The sequence below is a fragment of the Hyperoodon ampullatus genome, assembly GCF_949752795.1.
Source record: "Hyperoodon ampullatus genome assembly, chromosome: X".
NCBI lineage: Eukaryota > Metazoa > Chordata > Mammalia > Artiodactyla > Ziphiidae > Hyperoodon > Hyperoodon ampullatus.
This window is the reverse complement of record NC_136913.1, coordinates 128,143,434-128,166,524: the sequence shown is the minus strand read 5'-3', so window position 1 is coordinate 128,166,524 and position 23,091 is coordinate 128,143,434. Positions and strand designations below refer to the sequence as shown.

The 23,091-nt window shown below is 43.5% G+C and overlaps 1 protein-coding gene across 3 annotated transcripts in view; it reads right to left on the bottom strand.

The window, feature by feature from the left end:
- Positions 1–23,091, bottom strand: part of AFF2 (ALF transcription elongation factor 2) — a gene marked incomplete at both ends in the record, with an annotated part of 497,311 nt that overhangs the window by 9,849 nt on the left and 464,371 nt on the right. For all 3 annotated transcript variants that reach the window (XM_079727720.1, XM_079727719.1, XM_079727721.1), the window contains 7 exons: positions 842–894; positions 3,926–4,019; positions 5,072–5,143; positions 9,127–9,263; positions 11,939–12,002; positions 12,573–12,856; positions 20,992–21,214. In XM_079727720.1, coding sequence (XP_079583846.1) covers positions 842–894; positions 3,926–4,019; positions 5,072–5,143; positions 9,127–9,263; positions 11,939–12,002; positions 12,573–12,856; positions 20,992–21,214 — 927 coding nt within the window. The remainder of the gene's footprint in view (positions 1–841; positions 895–3,925; positions 4,020–5,071; positions 5,144–9,126; positions 9,264–11,938; positions 12,003–12,572; positions 12,857–20,991; positions 21,215–23,091) is intronic.

The following is a 23,091-nucleotide window of genomic DNA, read 5'->3' as shown; positions in this document are numbered from 1 at the left end:
CTTGGGGTGGTGAGGGAGGTATTGGAATCACAGGAGAAACGGATGCTCAAGCAGTTAAGTGTGGGCATGTAGCCAGTTCAGGGCTGAGACAGAACTAGGATTCCAAGTCGCCCCCTGAAAAGGAACCTGTCTTCAGATGAGCCTCTGATGTCACTGGGTCCGGCCCTTTCATTGTAGAGAGAGGAAGGGGCTCTCTTAGTTTACCCTGGGAGCTAAGGGCAGCTTCTGGCCCACGTCAACTGGTTTCCCAGCTCCTGCCCTACTGCTGGAGGGCTGAGTTGCCCCGAGCAGATAGGGCTCTAAGGACGGCCGCAGAGTGGGTGAGTTCACTGAGCCTCAGACCAGCAGTAGAGTAGCTGCTTTTACATTTTAGGTCAGGGTATTTTAGTATTAATATAAAAATCATCATGAAGGCTCAGATAATTGGCTGACGAAGTGCCTTCACATTTTCAGCACTATTATGCCTCTGGTTTTATTAAAGCACTTACCATATATCAATGAATATTTCATTGGTCTTTCATTACTGAGTGAATCATTGAAAAATCACTGCAGTGGAGGTAACTTTACGCTCCCCGAGATGGCATGGTGCTTGCCATCTCATTAACTGATATTTTTATGGCCGTCATTTGGCTTAAAGATCAAATAGTGAAAGAAATTTGGAATCACATCATGTTAAACTTTTCTGTCCTGCTATTAGCTGAAACCTGACTAGAATTCTGTGTGCACCAAAATTACTGTAGATTCAGAACTGACCTTTCCACCTGGGGTTGTCAATACCCAATATTTGGGGTCTATTCAATCGCTGATTTTCATGAAAAAATAATTTTCCGAAGATACTTACTTTCCATTGCCTACCCATGGAGATGGTATCTGAGCGACTTTTGAAGCATTTTGCTAAAAGACAGAAAGAGAGAGGGAAATGAGGACATCTATCTTGTGTTTTATTAATTCAGAAACAGATGGAAGTGTGATTTCGAGTACATTAATATTGATTGCAGCATTTCGGGATGCCTCCTGTTTCCTTACCAGAGCTGGAATGTATGTGCACGTCAGCACACCACGATGCGCACTCGATGAAAATAGCTGGTTGGGATAATTAGTGGGCTCCAATCAGGACCATGAAAGTCACTTGATGAAAGATCTTATATACTAAAAGGCCCAGTGAAATCAGACTCAGTTCTCCAAGAAGTGGTTTAATTATCCTCATCTGAAATTTACTCTGCAAAACAAGCTCTTCAGAGTACAGACAAGCTTTTCACCTTTAGCTCCAGTTACAAACTTTTTCCCTGGGATGCAAGGTAGGATGTCATTTCTGAAATCCCAGGAACTCTCCAGGACCAAGCAGCATTTGTGTGTGTGTGTGTGTCTGTGTGTGTGTGTGTGTGTGTGTGTGTGTCTGTGTGTGTGTGTGTATGGTGGTGGTTTTCCTTGTTTAGCAGTGCAACTGGCCCAGGGCTGCAGTGCAGTGGAGCACTAAACAATCTTTTCCCTCTGATGGGCTGGTTTAAAGAATGGGCCTCCTCAAAAAGGGAACCCCCCTACACTGTTGGTGGGAATGTAAATTGGTGCAGCCACTATGGAAGACAGTATGGAGGTTCCTCAAAAAACTAAAAATAGAACTACCATATGATCCAGCAATCCAACTCCTGGGCGTATATTTGGAGAAAACCATACTTTGAAAAGATAACATGCATCCCAATGTTCATCACAACACTATTTACAATATCGAAGATATGGAAGCAACCTATGTCCATAAACAGATGAGTAGATAAAGAAGATGTGGTCTATATATACAATGGAATATTATTCAGCCATAAAAAAGAATGAAATAATGCCATTTGCAGCAACATGGATGGACCTAGAGATGATCATACTAAGTGAAGTAAGTCAGAAAGAGAAAGACAAATACCAAATGATATCACTTATATATGGAATCTAAAATATGACACAAATGAACTTATCTGTGAAACAGAAATGGACTCACAGACATAGAGAGCAGACTTGTGGTTGCCAAGGGGGAGGGGTGTGTTGGGAGTTTGGGGTCAGCAGATGCAAACTAGTATGTATAGGATGGATAAACAACAAGGTCCTACTGTAGAGCACAGGGAACTCTATTCGATATGCTGGGATAAACCACAATGGAAAAGAATATGAAAAAGAATGTATATATGTATATAACTGAATCCCTTTGCTGTACAGCAGAAATTAACACAACATTGTAAATCAGCTATACTTCAATCAAATACATTTAAAAAAAAGAATGGGTCTCCTCTGTTTTAGTGGTGGTACACTTGTGGAGCACAGGAAAACCTGATACTCAGCACCACCCCATGTGGACAGTGATGCACTCGTTATAATGGCCTCACCAGGTGGGAGCCTCCAGTTTTGAACCTCAAAGAAGCTCAACGCACTGCCAGAGGAGTGAGTTACTTAACGTCTGTTTGGTATCTTGCAATGCCTTGAAAGCTACACAGGACAGGCCGCAGAGGACAGATGCTGGGGCTGGGGCTCAAAGCGCGACCACAGGATCAGCATCCGCATCAGCATTGCCTGGGAACTTGTTAGAAATGCCCATTCTTAGGAACTGCCCCAGACCTACAGCATCAAGACGCCTTTCCAGAGCCCAGGCTGACACTGTAGACATACGGTCGTGGGCAGCTGCTGCATTTGACCATGTTCACCTCCACAAGCACTGGCTTTATTATGGCCACACCACATGAGAGCTGGGGAATGTGCTCCTTTTCCCGAGTCGGCGTCCTCACACAGCTGTGCGCCCTCTCTCACCGGGTTCTGATGTTTGAGGTAAGGTCAGGATTTGATTCATTTCAAACAATTGCCTTGGTGCAACTGAGCCAAGTGGTCTGATGAACTTGGCAAAAAAATACTACTGCTAAATAAATCAATAAAATTGTCCTTTTCCTTTCAAGACCTACCCAACAGGAGCCTTGAGCCCCCTCAACTCTAAAACATGACCAGTGTTATGGGGGTAGAAGCCACAGAAGCTCCAAGGACCCTCAAGCCAGTGATACCCGGCACAGTGGCCAGGCCTAGCTCCAGGCTTGGAGTTTTCATTCGGGCTCATTCCCACATTTCGACATTGCATCTCATGGTTGAAATATCATGTTTTGCTTGCAGATTAAAAACTTCAGGGCTTCCCTGGTGGCACAGTGGTTGAGAGTCCACCTGCCCATGCAGGGGATGCGGGTTCGTGCCCCGGTCTGGGAGGATCCCACATGCCGCGGAGCGGCTGGGCCTGTGAGCCATGGCCGCTGAGCCTGTGAGTCCGGAGCTTGTGCTCCGCAACGGGAGAGGCCACAACAGTGAGAGGCCCGTGTACCGCAAAAAAAAAAGAAAAAAAAAGAGGAAAAAAAAAAAAACTTCAGCTCCCTAGACGATGCATTTGTTTATTTATTGTTTGTTTATTTTGGCAGCCAAAGCAATCAGCTGTCTTCAAGTTCAACCACTGTCCTCCAAGACTCCCCATGGTCAAAGGGGGTGTGGCTATCCCCGCAGAGCCCAGGGTGGCTACAGTGACTTCTCTCACTGCCGAGAAATTTCTAGGCTGGCATCTCATGTAACACGAGACCGGCCATAGCCATGGCCACAGCTCCAGCTGCCTCCTCTGGCGGGTCCGCTGTGCAGGGTGGGCAGAAGGCATAGCCCCCCCGACTGCAGCTGGGAAGCTGCCCGGGGCCATTTGTTCAGTCCAGAGAATCATCAGGGGATTGAACTATTGTACCTTCTCTCTCTGGAATCAAATCAAACCTAAGCTCTCTGCTGAGCCCCAAAGGAGAGGTGGGAGGAGCCAGGACGAGGAAGGTTAAGCCTTTGGCAGAAGCAACCTTGACATTTAATAACATGCCTGCCATGTCTCACTAGTGATTTAATCACCCGGGGCCTATAAATTATACCAAATAAGGATTACCTTAAAATATTCCATCAGTGATCTGGAGTACTTCATGGCGTGGTCCTTCTTCAGTTTGAACATCCTCAGGTAGAGAAGTGATAAGCATCGGTAGCTGTGGTGATGACGAAAGGACCATGTTAATGCCAATGCTTAATCAAACCTATAAAACTAAAAACTGATTCCTATTTTGCAGTTACTCTCCTACGGTTACTGAGGAATATAAGTGAAAAAAGAAAAAAAATTTAAAAAGGAGTAAGCATAGCACAGGGAACTATACTCAACATCCAGTGATAAAGCATAATGGAAACCAATATGAAAAAGAATATATATAGATGTATAACTGAGTCACTGTGCTGCACAGCGGAAATTAACACAACATCGTAAATCAATTACACTTCAATAAAATTTTAAAAAAAGAAAAAAAGAGTTCACAAAAGATGGAAGAAGGAGGCCGAATGTCAAAGTCGGGGAGCTATTTTAAGAAGCTACGCTGATGACTTTGAGGATGGACGAAGGGGCCATGAGCCAAGGAGTGCAGGTGGCTTCTAAAAGCTGGAAAAGCCCAGGAAGTTGATTCTCCCCTAGAGCCTCTGGAAGGAATGCAGCCTCACTGACACTCTGATTATAGGCTCGTGAAACACATTTCAGACTTCTGACCTTCAGAACTGTAAGATAATAAATTTGTGTCATTTTTAAAAAAACAGAAGGGGGGGGGCTTCCCTGGTGGCACAGTGGTTGAGAGTCCACCTGCCGATGCAGGGGACACGGGTTCGTGCCCCAGTCCGGGAGGATCCCACATGCCGTGGAGCGGCTGGGCCCGTGAGCTATGGCCGCTGGGCCTGCGCGTCCGGAGCCTGTGCTCCGCAACGGGAGAGGCCACAACAATGAGAGGCCCGCGTACGGCAAAAAAAAAATAAATCAAAAAAAAAATAATAAAAAAATAAAAAATAAAAAAAGAAGGGGTAAGCATTAAAATCCCATCTTGATAAGGGTATAAATTCGGAGAGTAAATGTTTAGTCAGCGACTGAAGAAATCCACCAGTTAGCCTTCCAGAGTTTAATGGGAAACAAGAAAAATGATCTGGGGGTAAGCAGCTTAAGTTGACTTTTCAAATCCTTCTGCAACATTTCAGCTGTTTCCTGGTGGTTCTCCAGGAGGCTTACCATAGTACGGCCAGCTTTTTGTCCCCATCCGAAGCCAGGGGGCTTGCAAAGTTCTTCAGCCTCATTGCATACCTTTGAAGAGAAAGGACAAGCTCAAGTGGAATCCGTCTGACCCTTCAGAAAGTCCCAAAGTCATTGGTGTTCTCGTCACCTAAATGCGCTAGCCCCACATTTGCTCTGGGTGTTAGGACTGAGAAGGGCATGTGGGCAAAAGTGTGCTTTCCTGAAAACATATACAAGATGACGACTACAGGAGTGTCACGATGGCACTGCTGTGACAGTGGAAGCTAGCTCTGGAGAAGCCAGCTATATCCGGAGCCCACGTTCCAGAACAGTGCTGTGGAACTACTGTGGGTCTGGCGTGTGTATAAATGCTGGCAAAATACTGTTTCTAAGAACATTCTACTTAAACAATATTATTGGCTTTCAATGAGACGTGGACACAAAAGTCAGTTTCAGTTGAGTTTTTGACAGATGAGGTAAATAATAACACAGCTGTGTCTGACCTGAGTGTACGGAGGCCTCCATCACACAGTTACAATAGCTGTGTGTTTCTAATGGCTCAGGTGTGAAACATATTCCTCTAGGAAGTGTTTTTTTTTTGTTGTTTTTTAAGGGAGGTACATTTCATAGCAGGTAAAGGTCTGAGCGCCCCTAATTTATGGTGCTTGTATATTTTGTCTTTCTATTCTCTTTACTCGTTACTGTTCCACACCGGGGAGATCAAAGGTTGAGTAGTTCCCATTATTTTTCTTCGAGCTGAGCAGATTCCATTCTGGGCATTTAGACTCTTGAAAATCAATTCATTGCATAAAATCTTTGTCTGAAAATCAATTCATTGCATAAAATCATTGTCTGAGCTTTAATGCAATTTCACAGGCACTCGTGGTGGGATAAGTAACAGAGTTCAGTGTTGCAGAGGGAAGTTGAAGATGTGCAGGCAGCCCCGACTAGCTCTCGATTACGAGAAGGCAAGGGCAAGCCCGCACCTTCAGCAGCCTCCCCGGAACACCGGCACCCCCATCGCTCTGCTCTCCCCAGTTACTGCCCCAGTTGTGTCCAGTGAACATTTTCCAGCACAAGGACCCACGCAGTTGATGTGGGTCCCTCCTGTTGTTGCCATATTAAGCAAAAAGGCTTCTTATGATGTCATAAATCTGTCTTTGACAGATGGATCACTGAAATGTCAAGTCATTGTGATGCCCCACTTGTCTTCCCAAGTATATGTCTATTGCAGATTCCCAAGGCTCAGAGCAGCCATAATTACTTGAATGAAAAAAATGGGGTCCTCCCTCTGCAGCCAGCATACCGTCAGGGAGAGGGTAATAAAAATCTCTTCAACATAAAATTACGCTACTAAAAACCATGTTCCTATTACAGTTACCCTCTAATTGCAGCCACTGTTGAAGTGCCTTGATAGTGGAGTTCCAATGGCTTACATGGGCCAGAAGACTTAGTTGCTTTAGCCCATTTTATTCCCAACTGAAATTTCTCTCCAAAAAAAAATTATACACACACATATACTAGAAAATGTAAAGTTCTACATATATAGAGGACATACAAAGTAGTGCGTGTAGAACTGGTAAAATCTGGGAGAAAAAAGACCTGATGACATCTGAGTAAGGCAGGTGGACTGTAGCAATGTCCTTGTCCTGGCTGTGATCTTGGACTAGACCTACGTTAGATGGGGGAAACGGGGGGTGGGGGAGAGGTACACAGGAACTTTCTGTGTCATTTCTTATAACTGCATGTGAATATCCAATTATCTCAAAATAAAGGTTCAAAATACTGACTTAAAAGTGAATGGCTATAAATTCTCCATTGACTTTCACCAGGTTCCACTGAAAATATACTCCTATGGGGAGTAAACTATCACATCATGTAAAAAAGCAACTGTGCTTAGACAAAAAGAAAACAATTGTAAATAATAAAGGAAAAAAAAGTGTTTTCTAATGGAAATAAATATCACTCAGCGATTCACATGGCATTTTTACCAAAAATGAAATTTGATGTTTTGCTTTTCTATTTAGAGAGCATGTGTTTTCCTAAAAGAAAAAAAATATATAGAGAGAGTGAAAACACCCATAATTTCACCCCCAATTACAGATATGACCTTATTTCCCTTCCAGGTTGGTCCACATGCAGAAACATGCTTTTCGTGGTCAGAAATGCAATGTGTCTATAATTCTGTGGCTTGCTTTTACTTTAACATCATATTATAAACATTTTCGTGCAGCTACATAGTCTCCATCATTGTTGCATTTCAATGGCTGCAAATCATTCTGTTGAGTGTACTGCGATGTAATTAATTACCCTTCTACTGTTGATGATTTGGTTTGTTTCTAATTGGGTGCTATAATATAGGCCAAACTGAACACTGTACAGATAACTCGTTCTCCTCTTACAAGTCTTTTCTTCAGTACAGAAAATTCAAATTTCTGGAAGTTGAATTACTGGCTCAAAAGATATGAATGCTCACTTGTATAGGTTTTCCTACACAATACCAAATTGCCCTCAATTTACAAGGATCAATTTCCATTCCCACCAACAGCATGGAGGAGGCCCAGTTCACCATTATTTTGCGTATGTGCTAACACTAGGTATTAACATTTTTACATTTTCCTGTCAATTTAAAAAGTGCCTTGTTTTAATTTGCATTTGGGGATGAATAGAAGGCATGGCTTTTCTGCAGGTTTGTTCATTAAAGTTTCCCCTCCATTTTGAATCCTTATCGTTTCTGCCAGGATTTTCATCTTGTGCATCTTTGAAAACTGCAGGCAGCCTCGTATAGATACTGAGAAATCAATTTTCCCTTGAAAGCTACAAATGGCAGTGGTGGCTTTCACAGAGCATAAAGTAAGTCTGAGAGATACTTTATATACTTCTCAGAGCAGTGAAAAGCCAAAGATGGCTGCCTGGCCTGTCAAGGTAAGGCTGGAACTTTCCTCATAATCTCCCTACTTTGGTGGCTTTAACTAAATCTTCTGATTCTATGTAACCATAGTTTTTTTTTTTTTTTTTCTTCTTCTTTATAATGGCTCCCATTCTTCTGATCTTTTCAAATGCTTTCTTGGGAAAATATGCATGCTAAATCTGTCCTATGTCTGTCTGAAGGTTTAGGTACAAGAGTCCTCAGATTTGTAACAGTTTATTGCAGATGCAAGAACACAATAAAAAGCAGGCCTGGCATTATCGATTAATCAAGCCAGAGGTGGCTGGGATACAAGGACCTATCAGGTGAAGAACTGCTCACTCAATCAAAAGCCATGATGTAGTCCATCCTGCAAATGAGGGTGCTTATCCACTATTCAGAGGTAGAGGAAATTCTTGTACAAATACCTGCAGATTACTGGAAAGCACTAGAATGAATATCATTTCTTCTCTTTCCCCTTCTTACAAGAATTTTTTGATTACCCACAAACTCCACTGCCCCAAGAGCAACAGGCCAGAAAATTTCATTCAAAATGCAAATGAAACCAATAATCTGTGCCGTTAATACACCCTTCTCTATTATCAACCTCATCTCTCCCCTCCCCCTGCTACCACCTTGACTGTCCCTCAAATTCCAGATGCATGGAACGTCTACTCCACAGCTGCGGCCTCCAAAGCTGGCTTTGTGTTGGAACAGTGCCCCTCCATTTTTAATAACTGAGGCAGAAATTTTTAGAAAACATGGTTTATAACAGAAATCCCAATAGCACCGCTTTTTGTGAATTATAGAACTGCGCTTTGAAAAGACAAGTGTCCACGCCAAGCAGTGAAATGATGATACTTTACTCACATCCACTACCTTTCCATTTTAATTTTATGAATATTGCAAATTGTAACACTCACGTTATAACCTCTGAAGGGAACAATTGATACAAGCAGTGTCCATCAGTTATAAATTTTCCATGACATGAATAAAATGGCAAGAATGAATTATGATGACTGCTAAGAAGAAGATGCCTTGGATGAGTCATTATTATGTGGAAGTGATAGTTCTCAAACATAGCAAGCAGCTTCTAATTTTGACTGGAAAGAGCTAAGGAAGAAGGTAGCAGAAAGGCACGAACCTGAGAAGCTCCACGGTCTCAGAGTACATGGTGTACGGAGACTTGGCTTCCAGAGGGTTGCGCTCCATCGCGTTGCCACATTCGGTGAAGGACAGGGCTGCATCGGCATAATTCACGGCTTTGCCAAATTTATCAAACTGAAACAGGAAGAAAACTTGTCAACATGACAGTTCCTCTTCTCTCTTTCATCTAAAGCAGTGGTGTTCAACCCGGGGCAACTTTGCACTCCTCCCCCAGGGAACATTTGGCAATGTCTGGACACCTTTTTGGTTGTCACCACTAGGGATGGGGGGCATCTAGTGGACACAGGCTGGAGATGCTGTTCAACACCCCTCAATGCACAGGACAGCTCCCACAGTGGAGAACTGCCCAGCCCAACAGTGCCAAGGTTGACCTACGGAGGGGAACAATTAGGAATTTGTCTAGACAAGGATGTAACTGATTTCAGGTTCTATTGCCATGACATGGGGGCTGGTTGAGAAGAGAAAACTGCAGCCAAGGTATCATGTCTTTGTGGTATTCCTGTTGTTGTTATCTTTTGGTGGACCGGGATCCAAATCACTGCCTCGACTAGTTTCTCTTGACTACATTTACTAGACTGGTCATCATAATGTCCTCTAGACAGAGCCGGCAATGAAACCTTGCTTTTTACAAGCCTCCTGGACAACTAACTCATTTAGTCTTTGCTTGGAACTCTAGATAAGCACATCATCCCCACCCCCGGGAGAAGAGTAACAAATGGATGCTATTGCCATGAAAAAGGGGAAGTTGCAGTGTGACTGTTGACGATAATCACATCACTTTCACTGTAAATGATGGTCTGAAATAGTGTGTCAAAAAGCCCCCAAATATAGCACTACTAAATATTTTAGTTTAGTAAAATTTTATTGCAAAAGGTTTTAGCCCCGATAATGGTCACGATTAAACTGACTTAGACATACTGATTTCTTTTTTATGTGTAATGAATATTATATATGACACTTTTATAGTGAGTATTTTCTAACAGTATTTAACATTTTCAATTTTTGATAGCTGGATAGAAGAATTCCACTAATACATAATTTTATGTGAAAGAACCAATAGAATGCAGATTGAGCTATTTTAATTTTCTTGTATACCTTTTATCAAAATATTTTCTATGCAACTGTGAAGGTTTCAATTCTCAGAACGGCAGAGTAGCTGTCTCTAGCAAAGGATTAAGTACATCTATAAAATGATGAGTTACAGGTCCTGCAGAATCTCTTGCTGTAAATGACTCTCTTTGCAATAAATGTTCTCCAGCTTTTATGTACTGCAGGAATTCTGTGGTTTCCTTTCTGTAAGCTGTTGTGGAAAAATATCGGTTTCTGCCCCATTCAAAGCGATTTTATGAAAACGTCCTTCTTCTCTTGCCTTACAAGATAATTTCCTTAGGTCATCTGACTCTGATTGGCTCTCCCCTGTGGAAATTAAGCTTTACATCCTGATTTTTGAAACTGACTTTTCATTTGCAAGCCCACAGCTGGAAGGATCCTTAAAGATCACCTGGCCCAAATCTCTCTTTTTGCAAAAGGAATAACTGAAGTCCAGAGAGAAGACTACATGGGCCACAGGGCCAGTTAGGGGCTTGAACTCCAAAGGAGTGCCTAGCTCTGGTGTAGACGTAAGCCAAGCAAAGACATCTTCCTCTAAATGAGTATTTCTCAACCTTTTCTTTTTTTCTTATCATTCCTTCCCACCCCCACCCACCACCGAGGGAGATTTTTTAGATTTCTTTTTTCACACACCCCATGGAAATTTTAATACTAAAGACATACCGATTATCTCCTTATGTACCGTGGCCCTTTGGAGGGCAGTGGATGGTGGCCACGTGCAAGTCACAGCACAGAGACCGTCGTGGTCCTCCATTATAGCCCACCCAGTGGCAAACAGCACAGGGCAGCTAAGTCCTGACTGGACACAATGTGATGATGGAGGATGTGATTTTTTTTTTAACCCAGCGGAGTTGAACTGACACCTCTAATTATGCTGGGCTTTAGTCAAAGGTGAGGACCCTGAATTGAGGGCAGTGGTTCTCAACCTCGGCTGCACTTGGGAATCACCCGGGGGGAGCTTAAACACCCATGCCTGGGTCCCAGTGTCGGAAATTCTGATTCCATTTCTCTGGGGTGCAGCTTGGGCATCAGGGCTAGTTTAGAGCTCCCCAAGTGATCATACCACACGATTGAGACCCCCTGTTAGGTGGCTCAGTCAATCAGACGACTCCCCATGCTCTCACAACCCTTGGAGGCAGCGAGGCCAAGTGTCGGGGGAAATCCAGAGAACAGAACTTCCTTTCTGTGTGTGGGGACCTAGGCTGGCTGTGGGCCTCACTCTGGAAACATGTCATCAAATGCAGCGAGGAGCTGAGATTTTTCTACAGACCTGAGTTTCCCAGAGCCAATAACTGAGGCCACTTAACAGGCTCTCAGCAGCCCTCTCCCTGCCCACACCAGTTCGGGTTTACTGGAACCCATGGGAGCTCCCACCTTCCCCAGGGCAGTTTCAAAGGTCATTTCAAAATCACTTGAAAGACAGTACAAGCCATTGAGCTTCTGAAGTTGGACCAAGGGGAAGAAGAATGGGAAAACCAAGAATGGGAAAACCAAGAATGGCAGGGCAACATGGCACCAAGACCTTGGGGAATCCCAGTGCTAAGGAATTAACCAGCTCCGATCTCTCTATGTCACAGCAGCAATGAAAAGGTTTGACTCGTTTGTAAAGTGCCTTGTTTGTTTTCCTTCAAAGCCTAATACCTGAATGGGAGGAGAGCAATGGGAGAAAGGAAACCTACCAGTGCATCAGCTTTGTGCTTCAGCTTCTTCGCCTCTTGCATGTAATAATCAGCGTTGTGAACCCTAAACAAACAAAACGAGCACGTTCAGAAAGCAATGTTTCATCTTTTCATTAAAAGACCGAATAGTCACAATTTTGGGGGGCTATAAATCCATTCCTATACAATGCCTTGAACAGGGCGGATGAATGCTTGTCATGCATCTAATAACCAAGCTTGAAATAGTCCAGTGAATGAAATCGGAAGTGCATAATGGCCCATTAGGATAAATACCCACATCCTCCAACCCCAACCATTCAGGCTGCCCAAACAGATCCAAGAGAACCTAGCTATAATTCTCTTTGCTGGCACACAGTTCTATCTGAGGACATGGGTAAGCAAGGAGGACCAAGCAAGCTGGGATTCAGCACCTGCCTTCAGAAACAGTAACAGAGCTCCACAATTAAAATGGGCCAGCGATGTTTCTCGATTGGGATAGAGGTGTGTGTGAGGAGGGGAGGAATCTACTTTCAAGGCTATAGGAGCTGCACTGCTGCCTCTGAGGCCTTATTTCGGGTGACACATGCACGGTGCTCAAAAAGCCATACTGCCCCCACCCCCGTTCACCACTCCAGAGAATCTGGGGACAACATACGAGTCATCAAAAGTGAGCTTGGGTCTCCGGACATTGGTAGTGCTGCTGGAAAGAACGGGCAGGGCCGCCCAGGATGTCATCTCCAGGTGACTGCTGTCCATGAGGCCAGTAGTGATGGTGGAGGTGATGGTGGAAATGGTAGTGGTAGTGGTGGTGGTAGTGGCAGTGGCCGTGGCAGTGGCCATGGCAGTGGCGGTGACAATGGCAGTAGCAGTGACAGTGGCAATAGCAGTGTTGGTGACAGTGGCGGTGGCAGAGGGTGCCTTTTTTGGAGTGTCTCCCTCCTGGGAAAAAGGAGGACAAAGAATTTCCATTAGGTCCAGATTTTTAGAGCATCTTTTCATAAATGCTTTGCATGTCAAGCACACTAGAAAACGAGACGAGAGAAAAGAAAACAATGTACACAGCTGGGGGATACACAGGTGACCCTGCTGTATGTCATGAACTCTGGGAATCACCAGCTTTTGTTCTATGATGACACCAAACCCCAAGCTAGTCACGTGATGTGACTACATAGCTCCATCATCCCAGTGAGACAGTCATTGGTGAAGGTCTAAATCCAGTCGGAGATGTGAGGGGGGAGGGGAAGAATGGGAAAGGGAGGGAAGGCTAGAGAGAGGGAGAGAGAGAAGAGAGAGAGAGATTATCATCACCCTGACGTGTATATTTTTGATAAGGGAACCAGCCCAGAAACTTTCTCTAGGGTAAGAAAAGTAGTTATTCTGCAAAATGCCAGATCCAGGGCAGCAAAATGCCAGCACACCAGGCATCGCACTGCAACAGTCAGTACCCTGGGACCGAGGCTGAGGCTGCCTTTCCGTTCACGCAAGGGCTTGACTGCTTTCCTGCTAGGGGATGCCACAGGAGCACCTCTTCATTTCCAGGCCTTAGGAGAGTGAAAGCTCATCTGTACCAGGTCAAAAATCAAAGGAGTCAGAGACTGCTGAGTTCCACCCTGAACTGTCATTGCCATAGAAAGAATGGGGTCCAGATGAATGAAGTAGGTGGGAAGATTTGCAACGATGTGACACTCTGTGTCACGAGACCACCTGCCGTGTTCACACCGCTGACTCTGCCCCCATGCCCCACCCTGGCAACCGCGGGATGATCCTGACTGTTCTACCTCTGACGGTACTTGCCGTGGTGCCTCTTCCTCCTTCTCCTCTTCTGAGCTGGGATCCCTCTAAGGCTGGCATCCCCCAACGTTCATTCCTCAGCCCTTCTCTCTTGACCTTGACAGGATTTGCCAGTCTTGTGTGCACTGGCACAGATCTGACAATAAGCAGATAACTCCCCAAGGGAAACCTCCACCTGACCCTCTCTCTGATGCTCCTGCAGTGATCATTTCTGGAAAGTTCCACCAAGATGGCCCATCAGCACCTCAGACTGCTCTGAAACCAAACTTTCATCCAAACCAGTCCCCTTTTTCTGTGAATGGCAGGATGGTCTCCCCTGTCACCAAGGCTGGATTTCTCCAGGCCGGTAAGGGCATGGTGGTCACCCCTGGGCTAGGAGCATCAGAACCGGTGTCCTCCCCGCCTTGCCTTCCATCTGAGCTGCTCTGCTTTAACCAGTTTTAGATATTGAAGTTCTGGAAATTATTTCATTTCAAAACGTGATCATGCTCCTGAAACTCTTTTTGAAAACCACTGCTCTACTTCATCCCTTATTTCTCCTTCTCCATCCCCCCCATCCAATCCATTATAAAGTCCTGTTTGCTCCCTCCCCCCAGTGTCTCACAACCTGTCCCTTCCTCCTCTGAAGCCTCACAGTGCAGGCTCTCGTGGCTTCAGCCAGAGTCGATCACACAGCCTCCTGGCCGAATGCCTGACCTCTGAGATAGCTTTTCCAATCACCCTCCATCTGCTGCCTGCCAGCCTGAGCTTCCTGAATGGAGCTCCGTGCATGTCACTGCCTTGCGGTTGAGTGCAAACCCCAGGCTGAGCTCCTCTGCTGGTGTGTAAGGCCCTTCCTGACCTGGCTTCACCCTTCCCGACTTCCTCTGACGAACCTGCCACCAAACTGAACTCATCAGGCTTTCTCCACTTTCCAGCTTTGGGTCCTTTGCAGTCTTAGGGTTGAAGAAGCCTCCTCTTCGTTACTTTTTTCACCTTGAGATAATGTACTGTATTTTTTCAGTTTTTAAATTGAGGTAAAATACACATGACATCCAATTTACCATCTCAACCATTTTTAAATGTCCAGTGCGCTAGTGTTAAGCACATTTACATCATCGTGCAACCGATCTCCAGGGCTCTTCGATCTTGCAAAGCTGAAACTCTGTGCCCATTAGACAATAACTCTCCATCCCCTTACTACCCCCAGCCCCTGGCAATCACCCTTTTAGTTTCTGTCTTTGCAAATCTGACTCCTCGAGGCACCATGTGTAAGTGGAATCATACACTCTTTATCTGTTTAGGCCTGGCTGATCTCATTTAGCATAATGTCCTCAAGGCTCACCCAAGTTGTAGCACATGTCAGAATTTCCTTCCTGGACAACATGGAAGAAATGGACAAATTCTTAGAAATGCACAACCTGCCAAGACTGACTCAGGAAGAAATAGAAAATATGAATAGACCAATCACAAGCACTGAAATTGAAACTGTGATTAAAAATCTTCCAACAGGGGCCTCCCTGGTGGCGCAGTGGTTGAGAGTCCGCCTGCCGATGCAGGGGATACGGGTTCGTGCCCCGGTCTGGGAGGATCCCATATGCCGCGGAGCAGCTGGGCCCGTGAGCCATGGCTGCTGGGCCTGCGCGTCCGGAGCCTGTGCTCCGCAGCGGGAGAGGCCACCGCAGTGAGAGGCCCATGTACCACAAAAAAAAAAAAAAAAAAAAACTTCCAACAGGGGCTTCCCTGGTGGCGCAGTGGTTGAGAGTCCACCTGCCAATGCAGGGGACACGGGTTTGAGCCCTGGTCTGGGAAGATCCCACATGCCGTGGAGCAACTAAGCCTGTGCGCCACAACTACTGAGCCTGAGCTTTAGAAGCCTGTGTGCCTAGGGGCCATGCTCTGCAACAAGAGAAGCCACTGCAATGAGAAGCCGGTGTACCGCAATGAAGAGCAGCCCCCGTTCGCTGCAACTAGAGAAAACCCATGCTCAACAATGAAGAACCAATGCAGCCAACAAACAAACAAAAATCTTCCAACAAACAAAAGCCCAGGACCAGATGGCTTCACAGGCAAATTCTATCAAACATTTAGAGAAGAGCTAACACCTATCCTTCTCAAACTCTTCCAAAATATAGCAGAGGGAGGAACACTCCCAAACTCATTCTATGAGGCCACCATCACCTTGATACCAAAACCAGACAAGGATGTCACAAAGAAAGAAAACTACAGGCCTATATCTCTGATAAACATCGACGCAAAAATCCTCAACAAAATACTATCAAACAGAATCCAACAGCACATTAAAAGGATCATACACCATGATCCGTTTATTCCAGGAATGCAAGGATTCTTCAATATATGCAAATCAATCAATGTGATACACCATATTAACAAATTGAAGGAGACAAACCATATGATCATCTCAATAGATGCAGAGAAAGCTGTTGACAAAATTCAACACCCATTTATGATAAAAACCCTGCAGAAAGTAGGCATAGAAGGAACTTTCCTCAGCATAATAAAGGCCATATATGACAATCCCACAGCCAACATCGTACTCAATGGTGAAAAACTGAAACCATTTCCACTAAGATCAGGAACAAGACAAGGCTGCCCACTCTCACCACTCTTATTCAACATAGTTTTGGAAGTTTTAGCCACAGCAATCAGAGAAGAAAAGGAAACAAAAGGAATCCAAATTGGAAAAGAAGAAGTAAAGCTGTCACTGTTTGCAGATGACATGATACTATACATAGAGAATCCTAAAGATGCTACCAGAAAACTACTAGAGCTAATCAATGAATTCGGTAAAGTAGCATGATACAAAATTAATGCACAGAAATCTCTGGCATTCCTATACACTAATGACGAAAAATCTGAAAGTGAAATCAAGAAAACACTCCCATTTACCATTGCAACAAAAAGAATAAAATACCTAGGAATAAACCTACCTAAGGAGACAAAAGACCTGTATGCAGAAAATTATAAGACACTGATGAAAGAAATTAAAGATGATACAAATAGATGGAGAGATATACCATGTTCCAGGATTGGAAGAATCAATATTGTGAAAATGACTCTACTACCCAAAGCAATCTACAGATTCAATGCAATCCCTATCAAACTACCACTGCCATTTTTCACAGAACTAGAACAAAAAATCTCAAAATTTGTTTGAAAAAACAAAAGACCCCAAATAGCCAAAGCAATCTTGAGAACAAAAAACGGAGCTGGAGGAATCAGGCTCCCTGACTTCAGACTATACTACAAAGCTACAGTAACCAAGACAGTGTGGTACTGGCACAAAAACAGAAAGATAGATCAATGGAACAGGATAGAAAGCCCAGAGATAAACCCATGCACATATGGTCAACTTATCTTTGATAAAGGAGGCAGGAATGTACAGTGGAGAAAGGACTGTCTCTTCAATAAGTGGTGCTGGGAAAACTGGACAGGGACATGTAAAAGGATGAGATTAGATCATTCCCTAACACCATACACAAAAATAAGCTCAAAATGGATTAAAGACCTAAATGTAAGGCCAGACACTATCAAACTCTTAAAGGAAAACATAGGCAGAACACTCTATGACATAAATCACAGCAAGATCCTTTTTGACCCACCTCCTAGAGAAATGGAAATAAAGACAAAAATAAACACATGGGACCTAATGAAACTTAAAAGCTTTGCACAGCAAAGGAAACCATAAAGAAGACAAAAAGACAACCCTCAGAATGTGAGAAAATATTTGCAAATGAAGCAACTGACAAAGGATTAATCTCCAAAATGTATAAGCAGCTCATGCAGCTCAATAGCAAAAAAACAAACAACCCAACCCAAAAATGGGCAGAAGACTTAAATACACATTTCTCCAAAGAAGATATACAGACTGCCAACAAACACATGAAAGAATGCTCAACATCATTAATCATTAGAGAAATGCAAATCAAAACTACAATGAGATATCATCTCACACCAGTCAGAATGGCCATCATCAAGAAATCTAGAAACAATAAATGCTGGAGAGGGTGTGGAGAAAAGGGAACACTCTTGCACTGCTGGTGGGAATGTGAATTGGTACAGCCGCTATGGAGAACAGTATGGAGGTTCCTTAAAAAACTAAAAATAGAACTACCATATGACCCAGCAATCCCACTACTGGGCATATACCCTGAGAAAACCATAATTCAAAAAGAGACATGTACCAAAATGTTCATTGCAGTTCTATTCACAATAGCCCGGAGATGGAAACAACCTAAGTGTCCATCATCGGATGAATGGATAAAGAAGATGTGGCACATACATACAATGGAATATTACTCAGCCATAAAAAGAAATGAAACTGAGCTATTTGTAATGAGGTGGATAAACCTGGAGTCTGTCATACAGAGTGAAGTAAGTCAGAAAGAGAAAGACAAATACCGTATGCTAACACATATATATGGAATTTAAGGAAAAAAAATGTCATGAAGAACCTAGGGGTAAAACAGGAATAAAGACACAGACCTACTAGAGAATGGACTTGAGGATATGGGGAGGGGGAAGGGTAAGCTGTGACAAAGCGAGAGAGAGGCATGGACATATATACACTACCAAACGTAAGGTAGATAGATAGTGGGAAGCAGCCGCATAGCACAGGGAGATCAGCTCGGTGCTTTGTGACCGCCTGGAGGGGTGGGATAGGGAGGGTGGGAGGGAGGGAGATGCAAGAGGGAAGGGATGTGGGAACAGATGTATATGTATGACTGATTCACTTTGTTATAAAGCAGAAACTAATAAAATAAAAAAAAAGAATTACCTTCCTTTTGAAGACTGAATAATATTCCACTGTGTGTAGAGACCACACTCTTGTTTAATCATTTACCCTCATTACTAAACCCTACTTGGCACTCTCAGGTTAACGCAGCTCAACAAATGCCTTCACAGGAAAACTGCCTCATGTATAGGGCCAGAAGTGCTTTAAACCTTTTCGGTCCCTTTAGAGATGGGAAGGGTGTGTCTCAAGCCCTCCCCTAAAACACCAATCAGCAGCTATTTCGTATCCGAGTTTATCGAGCACATGTCTCATTGCTCACCTTAGACTGGGAGCCCTTTAGGTGCCGGGGCCGTCTCTGTTTTATGACACTCCCACCCCAGCCCCGGCCCACTACCCCACCACCCAGTGCACTCAGTGATTTGCTGAACGCAGGCCTGCCTGCCTTAATCAAAAGGGTCACTTTACAGTGAAAAGTCAAACGTGAACATTTCTTATATCCATGAAAGTCTTATCTTTTCCACTTCATCCTGGACCTTCCGATTATCAAAAATTCTTACCATCAAGAGCTCATTGCGATAACTGTGCTGAGAGACTGCACATCTAAAAAAAAATCCACCATAAGGTGGATACGGAGAAAAGCATTTAAAGTTCATCACAGATTTTATTCAACCCAAACACATAAATAACTCAGAGGCTTCTGATCTCCTAAGCCAGCTCCACGCTTCTACCACCAAAGCCAGATGACCCAGACCAAACAGCTGAGTCAGCCCCAGAGAGAGCCACGTGTCTCTATGGCCAAGATAGGTAACAAGAACCCTGAAACACCACGTCCACCACGCACATGGAGGTGATGTCGGTCCTGGCACATCTGACTGGAAACGGCTGCATTCAGCCATGATCACGTAAGTCATATAAACACGTCCCCTGTTGACCCTCACTCATCCATTGAGTCAATAAACAGGACTTCGTGCATACATGGGACAGAGAAGACTCTGAGAGCAGAAAATGGAAAGCGCTTTTGGAGCTGGAAGAACCTGTATAGATCATCTGGTCAAATTTACTCATCTCATGGACTCAAAGAGGTTTCATAATTTGCCCAAGGTCACAGAACAGATTTGTTGCAGTGTCAGCACTATGTGTCAAGCAAGTCTCTTAACTTCCACAAAGTCTCTCAGATTTCAAGGCATTAATAGAAAAAACTAATGGACAAAGAAGAGGCAACAGGTACTCAATCCATCATGGGGACCCCGGGGATTTCCTTAAGAAGAATGATCCATTTCTAGGTGAAAATGTAATCATGTTTCCCCAGTAGTTTTCAGCTCTTGTGGAAACGCCTTTGCAGGATCCTCTTGTTATCATTGTCATAATAACATCTCTATTAAGCATCTAATTATTTGTGACCACGTACTAGGCGCTATATGAAGAGAATTGCCTAGATATGGCGCATGCCCTCCAAAAGCTTGCAGTAGAAGAAAGCCTCCGTTGGAGTTTATAACATTAATTACATTCAGTATGAAAAATAGGATTGATAGTGTAATTACTGTTTAGAATAGACAGTTTCATTCCTAACATTATAAGTCAGCATCTTTAAACGTGAATGCAAATATAATGTGGGCACACACACATACAAATTTCATTTGGAAAATGAGAACTTTGTAATAGAGCAAATTCTTTCTGTCACCAATAAAATTTACCTAGATATGTATGTCATCTAGTCATCTAAGATGATGGAGGACTTTAAATTGTGGTCCTTAAAGCTCAGAGGCCTCGTGGCTTTTCATGAAGTGTTAAATGGGCGCTTCTGGTTCAGGGGCCACCAGGTTGGCGCTAGACATTTGAAAACTCATTGATTTTCATGCATTTGCTTTTTATACTACACTTAAAGGAGATCAGATGCATATGGATGCTGTATCTCCACATATATGCATTTACCCAAAAAGGCAGGTACATTTGTCATTAACATTCACTAGCGACACTATCGCTCATGGTTTTCACGGTTCAGGTGCCTATACCTGGGGCAGATAAAAAGACATGTGTATAGATGAGAAAAGTGAAACAACTTCTCAATTATTTATGCTAATCGAGCAGCAGTGCAGAAAATCGAAAGGATGGGATAATCCTTTAGTTTGGCTTAGAGAACCACAACTGTGTGATTTTAGCAACAGATTCACCTTTTAAACTCCATCCTTTTGAGTCACTATTTAAAAACACAATTCACACCTGCTAAGCTGGGTGGTGGAAAGATGTAACTTGGAGTCCCGGCCCCAGTTCCATGACCTTGGGCAATTCCGTCCATTTGTTCTCTCCCTTTCAGTAAATGATCAGTGCCTCCCATGTGCCAGATGCTGTGCTCAGTATTGTGGAAGTGTCCCCCACCCCCAAGATCTGAAGGGATTGGACCAAAGGACGTCCAAGGCCCTGAATGCCTGCATAATAATCTGTTTGGAGAAGTAAGACTGGAATGAAAAATGCATCCTGAGTTCAGTTAGATAAGCTGGGTCAACTTGTTTCCACCTGAGAATGATAAGATTTCTTCTAAGATGCTTACATTTACAGATATCCCTTTGAAAGTAGGACAGAATTTGCCTTCACTCCTCTTAGGTTTGGTCGAGGTGATCTGTCCAATCATAGGGACGGTCTTGTCTTGACTGAAGGGACCATTATTGCCGCTGATGTTCCTGCAGCGTGGAGGATCCTCTGGCAGTGGGGAAAGTGGAGGGGGAAACAGCTTTTCTTCTTTTCTTCTGTTTGCTCTCCTGGATGAATTATTTCTGTGTAAACAAAAAGTATAGGGTGTCAGAAAATTTTGTCTCTCTTTATTCTGATCTTTCCCATGATGCTGACACTTTCAGCTAAAGTAATATGTTGGTTGATGGTCCTTTACTTGTGGTGAAGAGTATACATTAAAACGCATAGAGACATAGATATCTATAGAGAGGGAGCCCTCCCTATAGACTGAGTTATAGATAAATGCAACCATATGTATCTAAGAATAAACACGGGTCTTTGAAACAGAACTCCCATGATAAATGGAAACGTCTAATGGAGTGTTGCCCCAGTGTGATATTTGTAACCTTTTAAGATTACTGTTAAGTAGATTTTTATGGAAAATCCAATGCAGACTTTAATCCCATCATTTTTTAGGATGGTTCCTACTTATTCTGCCCTACGACTTAACTGCATAGTCACACAATAAACAGTACAATAAACAATTAGTGGAAGGATACTTTCTTAAGAAATACTACGTGCATACATCACACAGAAATAAATAGTGCACTAGATACTTTTGGGTTACATTGCAAATTGTATGTTCCAACTGTTCTACCCAGGCATAATGAGTCCCTGATCTTAAGTTGTTACACTAATGTACTCCGGTTTACAAAAGTCCATTTGAAAAATATTTTGTCATCTTTCCATAAGACATCTGCAGTCCTAGAAGTGCTCCTGTGCTTTCAAACTGATTTATCTGCCCACTAAGTGGGCATCATCCAATAGACTGAGACTTCAAATAAAACAGAACAACTAAAACCTTATGCTAGCTGCTTAACATGGTAATTGGGCCATGGATTTTTATTTTAGTTACTGTCTCCGACTAATCAATGAAGATTACTTGAATTTTAATCTTTTCTTAGACAACTAATACTGTACTGTGCAGCCATTTACTTTCCATGATTATTGACTACAATTTTCAACAGCAAATTAAGTCAACAAGAATTTATGTTTTCCTCTTGGTCAATTTCAGTCAGTGTCTAGAAATATAGATTTACAATATCTCAAAGCAACAAATCAAAGATGAACAAGCACTCAAGTAGTTTGATTTCCTTAAATGGTAGAAGTCAATGCAGTCCCGTCGTTCCACTTCTGCTGCCCAGATTTGCCACTTGTAATAATATTTGTCATCTTCTGTTTCATAAATGCAGTCCTATGTCAATTTTTGTCAGGCAGCCGAATTTTCAGAAAATTCACTGTTTCTGCCATTACCTTAATGGATTTAAATTAATTACAAAATATTTGCCAGTGGATTTTTAAAATTGCTTGGGCATGAAGAATCATTTTAAGAGAGTGGTGATGCCTGATGAAAATAATGGTGAAAATCTGGATTAGGATGCACGTCCACGAGGAGGCTCCACCAACATCAGCCCACACTGAGTATAATCATTACAGAGGAATCGGACTTTGGGGAATTTACATAGAAAGGAGTCAAGCATTGCTGTGGCATCTATAGGAGTGACTGGGTTCCTTACCTATGACCACTCCTGCACTACCTGAGCTGCCGGAGAAGAGGGTGGGCTGCAAGGGGAAGAGCTGTTCCCTAGAGGCCGTCCATTTGCCATTGGCAACTATCGTTGTGCTAGGCCTCCCCATCTGCCATTGTACACAGTACATCGTTCCCAGTACAGTACATTCAGTGCAATGGGCACAGTCATCTGGCCCCCTTTCCGTCTGTATGATAGTGACCTGGAACCCTGTGGCCTTTAATGACTTCCTGGGTGAAGACACCCAGGGAGCATTTTCTAGAGACCACTCTGTCACCATTATGGCTTCTTACTATAAGGACACCGCTTGTATAGGCTCTGGCTCTTGTATAGGAGGACAGCAGGCAAGAGAGTCCCCCATTTAATGCCTCAGAGGCTATTCTGATGGTTCA